At 33.8% G+C, this 15,158-nt stretch overlaps 1 protein-coding gene across 1 annotated transcript in view; it reads left to right on the plus strand.

The window, feature by feature from the left end:
- ADAMTS19 (ADAM metallopeptidase with thrombospondin type 1 motif, 19) overlaps positions 1-15,158 on the plus strand; it is a gene marked incomplete at its 5' end in the record, with an annotated part of 206,929 nt that overhangs the window by 115,509 nt on the left and 76,262 nt on the right. The window contains one exon of the mRNA XM_008585687.1: positions 6,797-6,902. Within this exon, the coding sequence (XP_008583909.1) occupies positions 6,797-6,902 (106 nt within the window). The remainder of the gene's footprint in view (positions 1-6,796; positions 6,903-15,158) is intronic.

Here is a 15,158-nt window from a genome sequence, read left to right on the forward strand (position 1 = left end):
TGGTGTCTTTTCTTTGATCCATAAATTATTTAGAAGACTGTTTTAATAATATTCATTTATTAGGAGAAGGGAAGGAGGAATTGGCAGGGTAACTATCTTTCTGTTGATTTCTAATGCTATTGCAGTGTGATTAGAGAATATTACCTCTATGACATTATTATTTGGATACGTGCTAAGTGTTGTTTGGTGGCATTGGCGCCTTTAGAAAATGTTTGATGCATGTTTGAAAATATGTATCTTTTAATTGTTGGGTATAGCGTGTGTGTGTGTGTGTGTGTGTGTGTGTGTGTGTGTGCGCGCATGTGAATTAGATCCAACATTTTATGTGGTGTATGGATTTTCTGTATCTATATCTTTATTTACTTTTATCTATTTAAACCATCAATATTGAAAGATCAATTATTGGTACTAGTTTAGAATAGTCTATTTTAATTTCCTCAGTATTTTGAGATAAATTATGATATACACATAAGTATTTTCAAATGCTTCTGTGTTTTTAACAAAAGGGGACTCAGTCTACCACGATGCTGATACACATAAAAAATGTTTTATGTTCTATACAACATTCTGCCTTTTTCCATCACAGAGATTTACTGTGCTTTTTATTATACTAACTCATTTTTGGTTAGAAGTCACTTTCTTTTTAGTATTCATGGAAATTGAACTGAGAATGTTGTAGATTACTTGAACATTTAAGAGAATTTGGAAGCCTATTTTCTAGAGTATTTTATTTTATATTATTTTTAATTTTATTTTATCAATAAACAATGTGGTTGATTTTTGTTCCCCATTATCAAATCCTCCTTCCCCTCTCCCTTTCCCCACTCCTTAGTATTCCATTGTGTAGATATACCACATTTTCCGTATCCACTCATCGATGATGGACATTTGGGCTGGTTCCAACTCTTGGCTATTGTAAAGAGTGCTGCAATGAACATTGGAGTACAGGTATCCCTTTGACTTGATGATTTCCATTCCTCTGGGTATATTCCCAGCAGTGGAATAGGTGGGTCATATGGTAGATCTATCTGCAATTGTTTGAGGAACCTCCATACCATTTTCCATAAAGGCTGCACCATTTTGCAGTCCCACCAACAGTGTACGAGAGTTCCTTTTTCTCCACAACCTCGCCAGCATTTATCATTCACAGTCTTTTGGACATTAGCCATCCTAACTGGAGTGAGATGGTATCTCAGTGTGGTTTTGATTTGCATTTTCCGAACTGGAAGCCTGTTTTCTAACTCTATATTTATAACCATTACTTAAACATTTAAGAGAATCTGGAAGCCTATTTTCTAACTCTATATTTATAACCATAGCGATATCAAACTCATAACTTATGTAATTGTAATTGTACGTTTATATTCCTAGATCATCGTCTTGTGTTTTAATGAAACAAGCAGATAATTAGCCAACTAGTAAGGCAAACTATTATTTAAAAAATATGTTCAAAGCTGAATTTGAATATAATCATCACAAAAGTGAATTTCATAGTATCTGGGCACCATCATTATATCATACAATTTTTTTAAATTAGTGCATGAAATACATTTTGATTCTTCAAAATTATATTTTTATTCAAGGCCTTACATTGAATTACGTGTGATGTTAGTCTTTGTTTCAGGAAACTTTACCTATGCCATTCCTTTGACACATCCCTTATTCAGGATATGCTAGATACAGTGTTGATGCAGAGATGTACTTCATGGCTTACACATGTTTCTTACCTCTATGAGAAACATCAATTCTTATAAGCATCTCCTTACCCTTCCCCGTAGGGTCCTTATTCAGGAACTCCTTCCAACTTCCATTGCCTTTCTCTGGTTAATCTCTGCCAACTCAGTGATATTATCAAGTTGTTTCCCTCTCTAAAAGCCTTTCCTGCTTTGATTTTTCCCTATCTGATATCTCTCTTTTATTCTCTCATAATATCCTATACACATCTTTATGACTTAAGATCACATTTTAAAGTGAGTTTTTGTGTGGCATACTTCTGAAGGTATGCTCAGTATCTTTGGACCTTCTCTGCTTGTCACATTTTACATTTTTGGTTCCATTAGACCTCAAGTAGTAGTAGGACTCACAGGTAAATAACTTACCTCACAGGGTACAGTCAGAGGGTAAACAACTTATCTAGAGCCGTGCCAAGATTTTGTACCAAGACAGCCAGGATTCTGAACTCAGGTATTCTAGCTAGTGGTTCAAAGCACTACAGAATAGAAGTTCTGGGGCCAGAAGACTTGACTTTTTTCATGTGCATCCATCTGATCATATAAAAACTTGGATTCTCCTCATTAGTTCACTATGGGAAAAGGCATCCTGTAGGGTTTTAGGAGTCTCTGATCATCTTGATGAAGTGTATCATAGCACATCCTAGGATAGTGCGTTTTGTTTGCAGATAAGAGATTCTGATGACTCCTGGTGCATGACCTGATTCATTTTTAGGTGAGGAATTAGGAGATTGTTTTTGTTTTGTTTGTATTTCCTGAACTCTATATTAAAAGAGTGCTTGAAAAGGGTCTGTATTACATTTATCTTTAAATAACAGCTGTGTTAAATCCTTTCCCCTCCTAACCCTTATCCCTTATTATAATAAGAACCATGTGGGTTCTTGAAAAGAACTAAAAAGCATGGGCTTTTAAACAGAATAATGCAAGTCATTTAAATTAGTCCTGGTTACAATTATTCTCCGTAACTTTCAAGTCAAAGAAAAACTCTTTGGTGTGCCAAATGTAAGAATAATGAAATTCAAATTTATCAGAGTCTTAGTTGAAGAGTATGACTTTGCACCTAAGTAGAAGAAAATGAATAGAGGATCATTCGAGTTTTTTTTGGGGGGGTCGTTTTGGTCAATTTTGGTTTTGATCTTATAGACCACATCCTGATCTATAACAGGTTCTACTAATTACCCTTCAAATTTCATAGGCATGATTATCATGTTCGTAAGTCTTTAATTTTCTCATTATCAAACTATTATAAATACATGCATTTCAAAAATGGTAGAAGAGAGAAACATCACCTATAATCTTACCACATAATACAAGTACAATTAGAAAATCATCATACATAATTAGTCTTTCTGTTCTCCCCTGAATTTGTGGTGGTATGGATTTTTTAATACATAATTGTACTCATACCTCTATGTAAATATGTGCTCATCATTTTTGAATATTTTATATTATTTTATATCGCTTATATTTTATAGTATAAAACATATCTTTATATTTTAAATTATAATCTTTATCACCTTTTTTTTTACAGGACCATACGATAGTTATTGATTTCCTATAACCTGGTAGTTATAGGTTTCTATAATCTGGGGCCCCCAGTGAAGTTATTGCTCACTCTTTCTCTTCTCCTGCATCACAGGGTTGGTACAAGAAAGATACAAAAGCTGCATACTTGTCTCATTCTTCCTGCTCCACAGTGATGCTTTTAAATCAAAATCTCTCCCATCCTCATTTATTAACTCTTCATTTGAGGCTGAAGCACTTGAGCTTTACCATCTTAAACCTATGCTTGATTGATCTTGATTCTTGCCCACATGTCCTCTGGATATTGGCCACATTTCCCACTTGCCTGAGTTCATTCTGATCGTGTGCAATTTTGTGTTCATATGATCATTCCACCCAGCACTACTTAATAGTTCTTTGACTTCAGTGTAGATGACCTCTGCCTCTACCCTTCTTTACTCTTACATAGCCTGAGTTCATTCTGATCGTGTGCAATTTTGTGTTCATATGATCATTCCACCCAGCACTAGTTAATAGTTCTTTGACTTCAGTGTAGATGACCTCTGCCTCTACCCTTCTTTACTCTTACATAGTCATGTCACATACATAGACTGTAACAGAACTTCACCTCTGAAATTTCAAACCCCTATTCCACTCTCTGGTCATAACCCCCAGTACTTTTTGTAAGTGTCTGCTCTTTCTCTGCACCGATGATCCCATTCTTTTGACTACCATATTCTGTTCTCTACATTATGAGGCTCCCTCTGACCTTACTTACTTACGTATGTCCCTCACAGTCTTACAAGTTCTGTCCCTTCTTCCACTCTCAACTTTGCTGCCTACTCTTATACCGTTTGATTCTTCCTTCACACCTTATCTACAAAACCTCTACCCAAACTGAATCCAAATGTCACTTTCTTTGTTTCAGTTACTAGGTTGGATAGCAATTGATGGAGCATATTAGTGCTACTTCAAACTCATGCCCTCCATCCTCAGCTGAACCAACGTGTTCTCTGACTTATTTGCGCCAAGTACTCTAATAGTACTCCCACAATCAGTTGTCTTTCACATTCCCCTCAATGTCTATTCCAACCTTTTGATTCTTTTCCAAAAAAAAAAAAAACCTTTTCAACTCTCATCCACCTTTGACCCATGCCTCTTTTCTTACTTAGACATGCAAAACTGTCAGAAAGTAATTTCCTTAAATTGATAAGCTGTATCTATGAACGTCCTACAGAAAACATTATGTGCAACCATGAATCTGCAAACATTTCTATTAAAGTCAGAGGGAAAAACTTAATACCACCCATATATTTCAATAGTATGTTGCAAATCCTAGCCAATACAGTAGGAATAGGAATATATAAAAGATATAAAAGAGATAAGATTTGGAAGCAAGTGGCAATACTATTTTTATGGGGGGACAGTATGATATTTTAAGGAGAAGAAATGCCAAACGTATTAAAGTGACTAAATTTGGTATGTACTGGTCCACGTGGCAAACAGGTATACGACATGATGTTAACCCATGTCAGGTAAGTTTTAAATCTGAACTGGGTGGTGGGACAATTTTAGTTGTGGTGGAAAAGGAGTGAAATATATGAGAATCCTAAGGGAAATTTTGTACCAAAAAATGATCATCAGTAGGCTGATCATAGTGAGCTTAATTTAGCATTTTGGGGGAACATTTAATCTCAATTATTTTTTTCTTTTATTTTCGAATCTTCAAGGATATGTTAAAACCCTATTAAGAGAAGATACTTTTCTTTCATCCTCCTTCCCTCTTTCCTTCCTTCCTTTTTCCCTTTGATTATTACACAAGATCAATTATCCTCAAATCATCATTTTTTACTTGTTTTTGTGTTAATAAATACATGACTTACCTCTCTTAAAACTCACATTATCTTTTAATTTTAAATTAAATATTTTAAAGTTTAATTGTATTTGTTGTTTAAATGGAACTCGATAAAGGAATATGTTTTTATCCTGCCCCCCTTCTCTTCTTCTCTCTTCCCCAACCCCCCCTCTGTCACTACCTTCATCTTTCTGTCCTACTTTGTGTCGATTTAATCTTGGAGTAATTTCAGTCATCTTAATAAGCCAAATGAAGTAGTTGAACTTATTATCTGTCTATCCATCTGTCCATCCACCTACCCATCCATAAAGAAGTCATTTCATCTATTTATAGATGTGAAATTTCTATAAAATCTAATAAAATTTGTAAATATATAGGGAAAATTACAACTCTGTCTATATATTTCATCTTTTGACTATTTCTTCTTACAGTTATATTTCTAAAAATAGCATTTTATGCTATACTACATTTTGCTTTAAAAATTTATCTTCATTTTCCTGATAGGCCAGTGGATATCAGGCCTTGACATTCTGCATGAAGAATATATGAGTAGTTGCTGGTTTCACATATCCTTTCAACTAATGTCCGTTTTCAACCCTCCTGCAATGCCTCTCCCCAGAACTTGTATGCCTGAGTCTTAAGACTCTCAGGGATTCCAACATGCTCATTAATTCTCTTCTCATCAAAAATTCCTCTCCTATTGTTTAGGCTGTGGCTTTCACTAAATCAGTACTTATTTCTTCATGAATCTTCTAATTTTCCAAAACATGAACAATAATAATTTCTTGTTAATGAATGAAGGAATGAATGAATAATTTCTTTTATTTAAGTTTAATTATTTCTTACCATTATTTTTTGTCTCTGGAGAAAGGAAAAACGTCAAAGTAGTCAGCTAGCCACCTTTAATTAGGGGAAGCTCTGCGTTAAATTGTTTTCAGAAGCAAAATACGCATTATCTAGCAGATGTATTCAAAACTGGATTCAGATCCTTATCCTGTAATGTTTAGTAGTTATGTGATCTTTGGCAGGCAAATCATTTCACCTGTGTAAGTCTTAATATCTTCATCTATAAAATGAGATTAAAATTTATTTTATAAGGATATGGGAATTAGAGAACATACAGTGAATTCAAAATAACAGATATTGCAATAGCTTTTGTTATTTGAAAATAACATTAAAACAAGCTTGGAAGATTACAATTCCTTTTGTTAAATGATTTTTATTCAGGAATATTCTTAACTAGTAAAATAGTGCATAAATATTTCCAAAAATAAATGTACATTCAAGACTATCTTATATGTAGTTTATTTTACTTTATGGTATTTCTTTGAAACTAAGTTCTTCATAAGAATTGAATAATATTTGATGTATTTCTTTTAATTTGCATTTCCTAAGTTATGACTATTCAGTTATCTCACATGACAACAAAAAATGGTAATTATAAAATATACTCTTCAAATATGCCCTTAGAGAATTGGATAATAGGTAAAATAATTTTATCCAAAATATGAAATTGAAAAGGATATTTACACGTTATTGATTGACTTATACATCTTCCTCTAAACTTTCATTTTAAGAGATAGATTTCAAAGTTTATATTGACATATTTGAGTTGAGACAATTATCATTTTGATTCCTACTGCTAATATGTAGTATAAATCTTGGCATTTTAACTCAAACATATGATATTAATGTTTGTGTTTTTTAGGTATAGCTTACTTGAATGGAATGTGTAGTGAAAAGAGAAAATGTATTATTGCTGAAGACAATGGCCTGAATCTTGCATTTACAATTGCTCATGAAATGGGTCACAAGTAAGTAAAAGTCATGGCTATGTTATATATGTTAGCATATAACTTTGTAATTTGAGTTATTGAATTATACGCATATCTTTTGATTTTTTTCTTTGGGCTATAAGTTTTTGAAAATTAGAGAAGCAACAAGAGGTGGTGAAGATCATTAAATTTTAAAAGTATCTTCTGAATTTTGTAACTATTCCTGATACTTTAAATATAACCTTATTACATTATTAAAATCCTCATCAAGACAATCATTACATGATTTCAGTACACATTTCCATGCCATATAAACATTACAGTAATCATGAGACTACAAAGCTGTATATTTTTTAAACACCCAAGGAAAACATTTAGTACAAGTGAAAATTCTTCCGGTCTGTCATAGTACCTATGTTTGTTATTACCAGACTGAGTAAAGGAATTAACCTGCATGGTTTAGGTTTAACATAGTTGAAAGAGGATTGAATTAGACACATAATTAACATGGAGTGAACATTAACTACGTCTCAGGCACAGTTCTAAGTACTTTACGTAGATTGGTTCATTTCAGACAAAAAGCATGGAGGTAGTTATTGTTATAATTCTTATCTTACCAATAATATTAATAACAATAATAATAAGCAGTAGCAGAACATATAGTACTTATTATGTGCCAGATACATTTCTAAGGCCTTGTATTACCTCACAGCAGTCTTATGATGTAGTGCTATTAGTATATCCATTTTACAGGAATGAAAACTAAAGTATAGAGAAGTTAATTAATCCTCACAAAGTTATAAAATAGTAATTGTTGAAATGCTATAGTTTGAATATGGTTGGCCCCTCAAAACTCATCTGATTCTCAATGTGGCAGTGTTGGGAGATTGGGCCTAGTGGAAGGTGTTTGGGTCACTGGGGGGATCTATCATGAACAGATTAATACCCTCCCTGAGGGGGTGGGGGGAATGAGTTCTTCTATTATTTCCCAGGAGAGCTGGTTGTTAAAAGGAGCCAGGCACCTCTCTTCCTCCCTTCCTCCTCTCTTGCCGTGTGATCCCTATGCAAGGTGGCTTCCCTTCTACTTTCTGGGCACCTCTCTTCCTCCCTTGCTCCTCTCTTGCCGTGTGATCCCTATGCAAGGTGGCTTCCCTTCTACTTTCTGCCATGAGCGGAAGCAGCCTTAGGCCTATGCCGCAGTTTTCCCAGAATTGTGAGCCAAACAAACCATTTTCTTTATAAATCACCCGGTCTCAGGTATTCTAGGCACCTCTCTTCCTCCCTTCCTCCTCTCTTGCCGTGTGATCCCTATGCAAGGTGGCTTCCCTTCTACTTTCTGCCATGAGCGGAAGCAGCCTTAGGCCTATGCCGCAGCATTCCCAGAATTGTGAGCCAAACAAACCATTTTCTTTATAAATCACCCGGTCTCAGGTATTCTGGTATGGCAACACAAAAACTCACTAATATGTGGAGCAAGGACTTGAACTCAGGGGCTTGAGGTCACCTCAGGTCATACTGTTCCATATTTCTACATTATCTGCTGTCTTTGGGCATTAGATTCCACACCAGTAAAATGGGCGACATACCTGTGTTATGGAGTTAGTTTGGAATTTAAATTGCATAAAAACTATGCACATATTTTCAGGAAGTTTATTATAGTAGAAATGGCATGGAGTCAGACTTCCTTTTGACTGTACGCTTCCCTAATTGCTAGCAGTATCAGCAGCACAAATGAAAGTATTATAATTGGACTCTGATTTAGTGAGGTCCTACTCAGGGAGGTGAGTTTTATGGAGGCCTCTGGTCAAAGACATATTTAGTTTGGCCTTCAGTGTTTAAGAAAATGAATTAGTTGCCAACATTAAAAAGTATAACTTTGACATAAAAATTAATATTTCCAGACCTGGAAACACTGGACCCACAGTCCCATATGGCAGCCATTCCTTGGAGCTGAGCAACGTCTGTGCCCTTTAGACTGAGCCCATCTTTCTCAGCTCATCATGGGCTGCAGCAAGCACTCTAGTGTTGTATGCCCAGCTCACTTCCTTTTCATTGTATTCCTGGACTCTGCAGGCAATTGAATATAGTTGAATTGGCAGTGGAATTTGATTGGTAGAAGAAAGCTTAGAAGATGCAATTTATATAGGAAATGGCAGCGTTTGATAAAAAAAGTTATTCAAGTAAACCCAAATGGTCAAATTAAAATTATACAGCTGAACGAATTATCAAAAATTGAATACACCCATGATCTATAACCCAGTCCAAGAAATAGGACATTGATTTAAAACATTTTTTTAACTGAAAAAAAACGTGTGTGTTTAGCATGTACAACATGTGGTTTTCAAATGTGTTTACCTTTTGGACTGGCTAAAACGAGCTAATTAACATATGCATTACCTCATGTACTTAGGATGGGGGTGAAAGCATTTAAAATGTACTTTCGAGTGATTGATTTTTGATGTCACTGTTTTTAAATGAATAGATATACTTTACTTTTCTTTCACGCAGGCTTTCAGTCTTTAGGTGACCAAGAATTCAAGTGGTGAATTTTTACTTCAAAAAAGAATAATAGATAATATACTTTAAAATCATCATCCTTTAGGGAAAGTATGCAATGCAATAAACTCATTTAATATTGCATTCCAGGAATGATAGGATTTAGACTTTTAATTCCAGTATAAATTTGATAATTTAAAGATATTTTCAGTTTAATCGTGTTAGAAAAAGCCATGGGCCTCATTTGAAGGAAAAATGCTGAGAATAATGTTCAGAGACAAATAAATAATTTTAAGAAGGTAAGAGTGAATTAATTATAAATATAATTTTCATAAAGTAAATGTAAATATATGAATAATTATATTTTTCACTCTTTAGCTATGTATTAACAGCTTGATATATAAATAGTCTGAGTATATTTTTACAAATAGGCATTAAATAATTTTGTCAAGTACCCTGAATAGTGGAGGATTTACTTTAAAAATATATGTTTAAATGCATATGTTTAAAAACAGATATGCAAAATTAGATATTTCATTCTCTCCTGTATTCTTAAAATGTAGGAGAAACACTAATTAAAGGAACCAACCGCAATATAAGTTAAATTATTAACATCCAAAATCTTGGTCAAAAGCTACATGTACTTGAAAAAAAACTAAATGAGATAATTTAAGGAAAGGTCACTTCAGCTTTATGTAGTAGAAACATTGGTTTATAACCAGGAACTCAGATTGGAATGGCTAAAATGGTACTAAAATATTATTTTATTTGAGTATTATAGAGCTGTACCCAAAATCAATAGAGATGTGCCAAAGATATGTGTAATACTTGGTGGATTAGGACCAGGACATGAGATATATGTTGAACTACTCAGTTACTAAGAATTCTCCTTAATAGTAAACAATATTTGTCTTAAAAGTAGAGGGTAATTCTTTCTTGATGCTAGACAGTGAGAGACAATAGCAGTGTCTCTTGTCATGTCATCAATAGCATGTCTCTTGACAATGTCATCTTTATAAAAAACAAACTGGAGGAAATTTATCTATATAAGTTACATAATCATCATCCAGTGTAAGATATAAGGCACAATGTAAGAAGAAATAAAAGAAGAGGTCTCAAAAAAAAAAAAAAAGAGGGTAAACAAAAATGCTTTCGTATACTCATAGCCTCTCTGTGAGGGAAAATTTTCATAGATATTAGATAATTATATCTGTAGATTCCAAGTTCATACACATGCACACACATAAGCAAAAGCTCTTTTACTTAAGAGTTATGGTGAGGGAAAATTTTCATAGATATTAGATAATTATATCTATAGATTCCAAGTTCATACACATGCACACACATAAGCAAAAGCTCTTTTACTTAAGAGTTATGATTCAGAGTCATCTCTTCAAGTGAAATTCTTAAATCTTATTATTTTTTCTTTTTTGGATTTCTTTCTTTGTTAAATTATATAAGTAGAAACAGTCTCTTAGAAACTAATAACGAACTATAATATTATATAATTCTGCAACCCACAATTTTAGAATGGCAGAATGATTTTATTTAAACTTTTTAATTCAAGAATACATTTATAATCACAAATGAAATGTTTCTAAACTGATTTGAGATGAGTATATTTATGTTTGTTAACTTGAATTTGATTTCTAGAAATTCTCAGAACAACTCCACATATAGCTGGGAAAATTAACATGAGCCACCAAGTAATAAAAAATTAATCTTGGAGGTGAGGATTTGAATAACTCAAGGGAACAAAAAATTACTATTACAAAAAAATCTAAAACAATGTCAGCAAAAATGTACTGAATTCTTACTTTGGAAAATTATCAATTTAAACATATCTTAAATGCATTGATATAGAAATTGTTAGTTAGAATCCTCAATGAGAAAGAGGAAACAAATTATTTAAACCCATGTTTTTTGATTCCCTTTCAAAATTCCTTTCTAAACAATAGTTCAGGAGAGTTATTAATTTTCTTGAAACCAAAAAAAAATTTTTTTTTTTCCTTCTTGTCTTTTTTCGTGTCTGGCAACGGATCGCAACCCTCAGTGTCGCGCCCGTACCGGACCGGGACCGGCAACGGGATCGCAACCCTCGGTGTCACACCCGCACCTCGCTCAGCCAGTGAGCGGGAACCGGTCTGTATGTGGGATCCGAACCCTCGGCGGGAGCGCACCGCCACACTCGCAAGCGGCGCACTGTAGCAGTGCGCCACCGGGCTGGCCCGAAACCAAAATTTTTGACAAGGAAGTGTTTTTATTGGTTGTACTGAATTAATATATATTCATGAAATATGAATGGAATCTTCATTAATTTACTATGATGAAGTTTAAAACTTCATTTTTATGAATAAAATACCTTAGGTAATTATTTATGGATTCAACAGTGTTTGTTGAATGCATATGTGCATATGTATGTATTCACTATATTATATATACTTTATATGATCTTTATGAACAGCAATTTGTTAAAGTAAGAAATTTAACTTTGGTTTCAGGACACAACTTATTATTAATATATTAATTGTGGTTAGATTAGTGTGTTTTGGGAGTTGTCCCCAAGACCATCTGGAGGTTAACTGATGTGCTAGCAGGACTCACAAAACCTGAAAAATTGTTTTACTCATGGTTATGGTTTATTACATGAAAGGATATAGATTCAAATCAGCAAGGGAAAAAGTCACATAGGGTAGAGTCCAGGAGACACTAGTCTCAAGCTTCTAGTTGTTCTCCTGGAGGAGTTGTGCAGACAGTGCTTAAGTCTCCCAACAACAATGTGTGAAAACATGCACAGAGTATTGACAACCAGAGAAGATAACCTGAGCCTTGGTGTCCAGGGTTTTTATTGGAGTTTGGTCATGTAGGCATGGCTGACTGCTCACAAGGTACACCTTCAGTCTCCATCCCCTCCAGAGGTCAAGCTGGTCCTACACACCAACATAAATCATATTGTTAAGCTTAGACTGTCATGGTCCACAGCTCCCAGCTAAACAGAGAAATTCTTGTCAAAGGTATCTTGGCAGGATATTCCAAGGGCTTAGAAATTACCTCCTAGGAGCCAAGACAAGGACCAAACTTTTCTTTGGAATGTTCAGGTTTTGAACCAGCCAAATTTGCTAAGTTAACTCTACTGTACAAGTACACACAATTTTTAAAGATTCAAAATCTCATATTTTATATTAGATTGCCAAAGATTAATGATAATAATAATAATAATAATAATAATAATAATGTTTTATTATCAGGCATTGTATTGAATACTATGTATTCATATCTAATCCAGTCTCACAAAATCTTGAGTTCAGTAATGTAATTATTGTCATTTTCCAAATAAGGAAACTGAAGCTAATAGAAATTCATTTTTCAGCAGTTCTTTTGATATTCAGGATGTTCTCATTTGATCAAATATATATTATAAAATTTTTTCTTCTCCTAATAGTCAATTTGACCTTGATTTTTAATATTTTTGATCTGTAGATATTTTGTAGTTGTCAAATTCTGTACTTTCTTTTATTATTTTTTTTTCTGTAAGCTTTTGCAGTTATAAGTACTTCCCCATTCTAAAATTAGGGAAACACGTTTTTATATAGCTGTTTTATATTTTCTTTTCTTCTCTCTCTCTGTCTCTCTCTTGCCATTTAACACTTGAAGCCATCTAGAATTTACTTTCATTTATGTAGTAAAGTTCTCTCTGTTAAATTTGTATTTCTCATTAACTGCTTAATAAATGATATTACTACTCAAGTGTGGTCTGTAATGAGATAAGGAACTATTCCAGAATATTGCAGATTGCTTCCTTTATTGAAAAAGTCTTGAAATGAAAAAAAAAAGAAAAGGAAAAAGTCAGCTGAACTAAACCGTGGGGAATTAGTGTTGTAGCTGATTTACATAATAGCACTGGCTATCTGTCTAGATTCAAATCAGTAATAAAAACAGTTCATCAAATGGCAACCAATACACAGGTCACACTCTGAGTACCCCTGCCATATAGCAGATGAGGCAGACCCTTGTTCATTCTAAGTCAGTGTTGTATTAGGAAGTTGCATTTGAGTTGCTAGAAAGCAATCTTTTAAATTTTTAGCCTAAAAGGTGATCTGTACCTGTATATTTCTGTCCTCGTATATTTGTGAAGTACTTTTTGACGTAATTCTGTGATGCAATTCATTGCAAAAAATAAAATTTGTTCTTTCATACAATTATTTAGTGGTGTTTTAGATTATTCTGTTATATAAGTATATATATATATATATATATGCACACATATACACATATATATAGATTGTGTGTATATAAATACGGAGATAGAGAATAGATACGTAGGTAGGTAGGTAGGTAGGTAGGTTAGGTAGGTAGATAGATAGATAGGTATACACATATACCACATGCTTTTTGCTTTTAGTCTACAAATAATTCAGTCCTCTTTGTGGATTCCAGCTAAAATTGAAATAACCCATTTACTATTGGGTATGGTTTTACTAAAATTTAGCTCCAATAAAACTTTTAAGTCATGCTTCCTCAAAGAATATATATTAGATTATCTTAAGACCGTGACAGTGCAGTGAAGATAGGGAAGCTAGAATTTAGAATTTTGGATGCTAAAAAGTGACTGCTTCCATTTAACCCTAAAATAGGATATAGCTGGATTAATTATACAATATTTCTTATCAATCATCTAGACCATGTGTGTTTTTATAAAAACTAAAATTTAAATCTTTATGGTACTGCCTGCTAGATATGCTGTTCTTTGGTAGAAAATTCCCATAATTTACACTCTAGAAGTGCCTAAAATTGATTTGTGTTAATTTTTAAGTCCACCTAATAAATTATGTTTCCTTTAAAAAATAAATAAATAATAATTTTAAAGATCGTTGTTAATAACATTATTCTGTGACACTTTTCTGACTTTGCTAAATCTGGAGATTTATTGAAGAGCAAAACATTGCATTGGCTTAGCACATCGGGGCCAAAGACTTCTGCTCCCACCTAAAGAAGGAAGGCAATAATATTAGCTTTATTTTAGAGATGATGATTGCCAAAGCTCACACAGCTAATAAGTGCCTGAGTGGATGTTCAAAGCCAATTCTGTCCAGATTCAAAGCCCATGTTATTAATTACACTGCTGTGCCAGAAATGTGGAAGAGTTCTTCTAGCTAACGGAACTCTACTCAGCTTACTTCTGGGCTGGCTCTGGCTTATCTCTGTCACCTTATCTCTTCAGCTATGCTTCACTCCCTGCTCCCTCTCATTCTCAACCCTGCAGCTACACCAGGGTTCTTGCCTACTGTTTCTAATGTACCATGTCTCTTCACACTGCAGGACATAGGCACATACTGATTACTCTACCTGGAATATTCTCACTTCCTATTTTTGAGTAATTATCTCTTCCTGCTTATAGTTCATATATAAGATCAATGGTCATTCCTTAAAGGAAGCATCCTGTGTAAGTCAATCTCTGTATTAAGCATTTCACTGGCACCACCTCCTCTGTAAATGTACATTTGTTCATCTACTAGATACATACTTCAGCTGGCTGTTAGCTCCAAGAGGTGAGGAGCCATATCTGTTTTTGCTTATCATGGGATTCCTAATGCATTTGATAGTGCTCGGTACATGTTAGACATCAGATAAATGAATGATTTAATGTAGTAGATTTTAGTAAAATATTCTTATACATAGCATGCCAGTGAAACTTGATTAGAAAACAGATGTATGCATATCCGAATTGTTTAGAATATTATTTGATATTGCATGGGGCTATTAATAAGTTATCAGATAAAGTTTTATAAAAATAATGTT

The sequence above is a fragment of the Galeopterus variegatus genome, unplaced genomic scaffold (assembly GCF_000696425.1).
Source record: "Galeopterus variegatus unplaced genomic scaffold, G_variegatus-3.0.2 Scaffold3671, whole genome shotgun sequence".
NCBI classification, from domain to species: domain Eukaryota; kingdom Metazoa; phylum Chordata; class Mammalia; order Dermoptera; family Cynocephalidae; genus Galeopterus; species Galeopterus variegatus.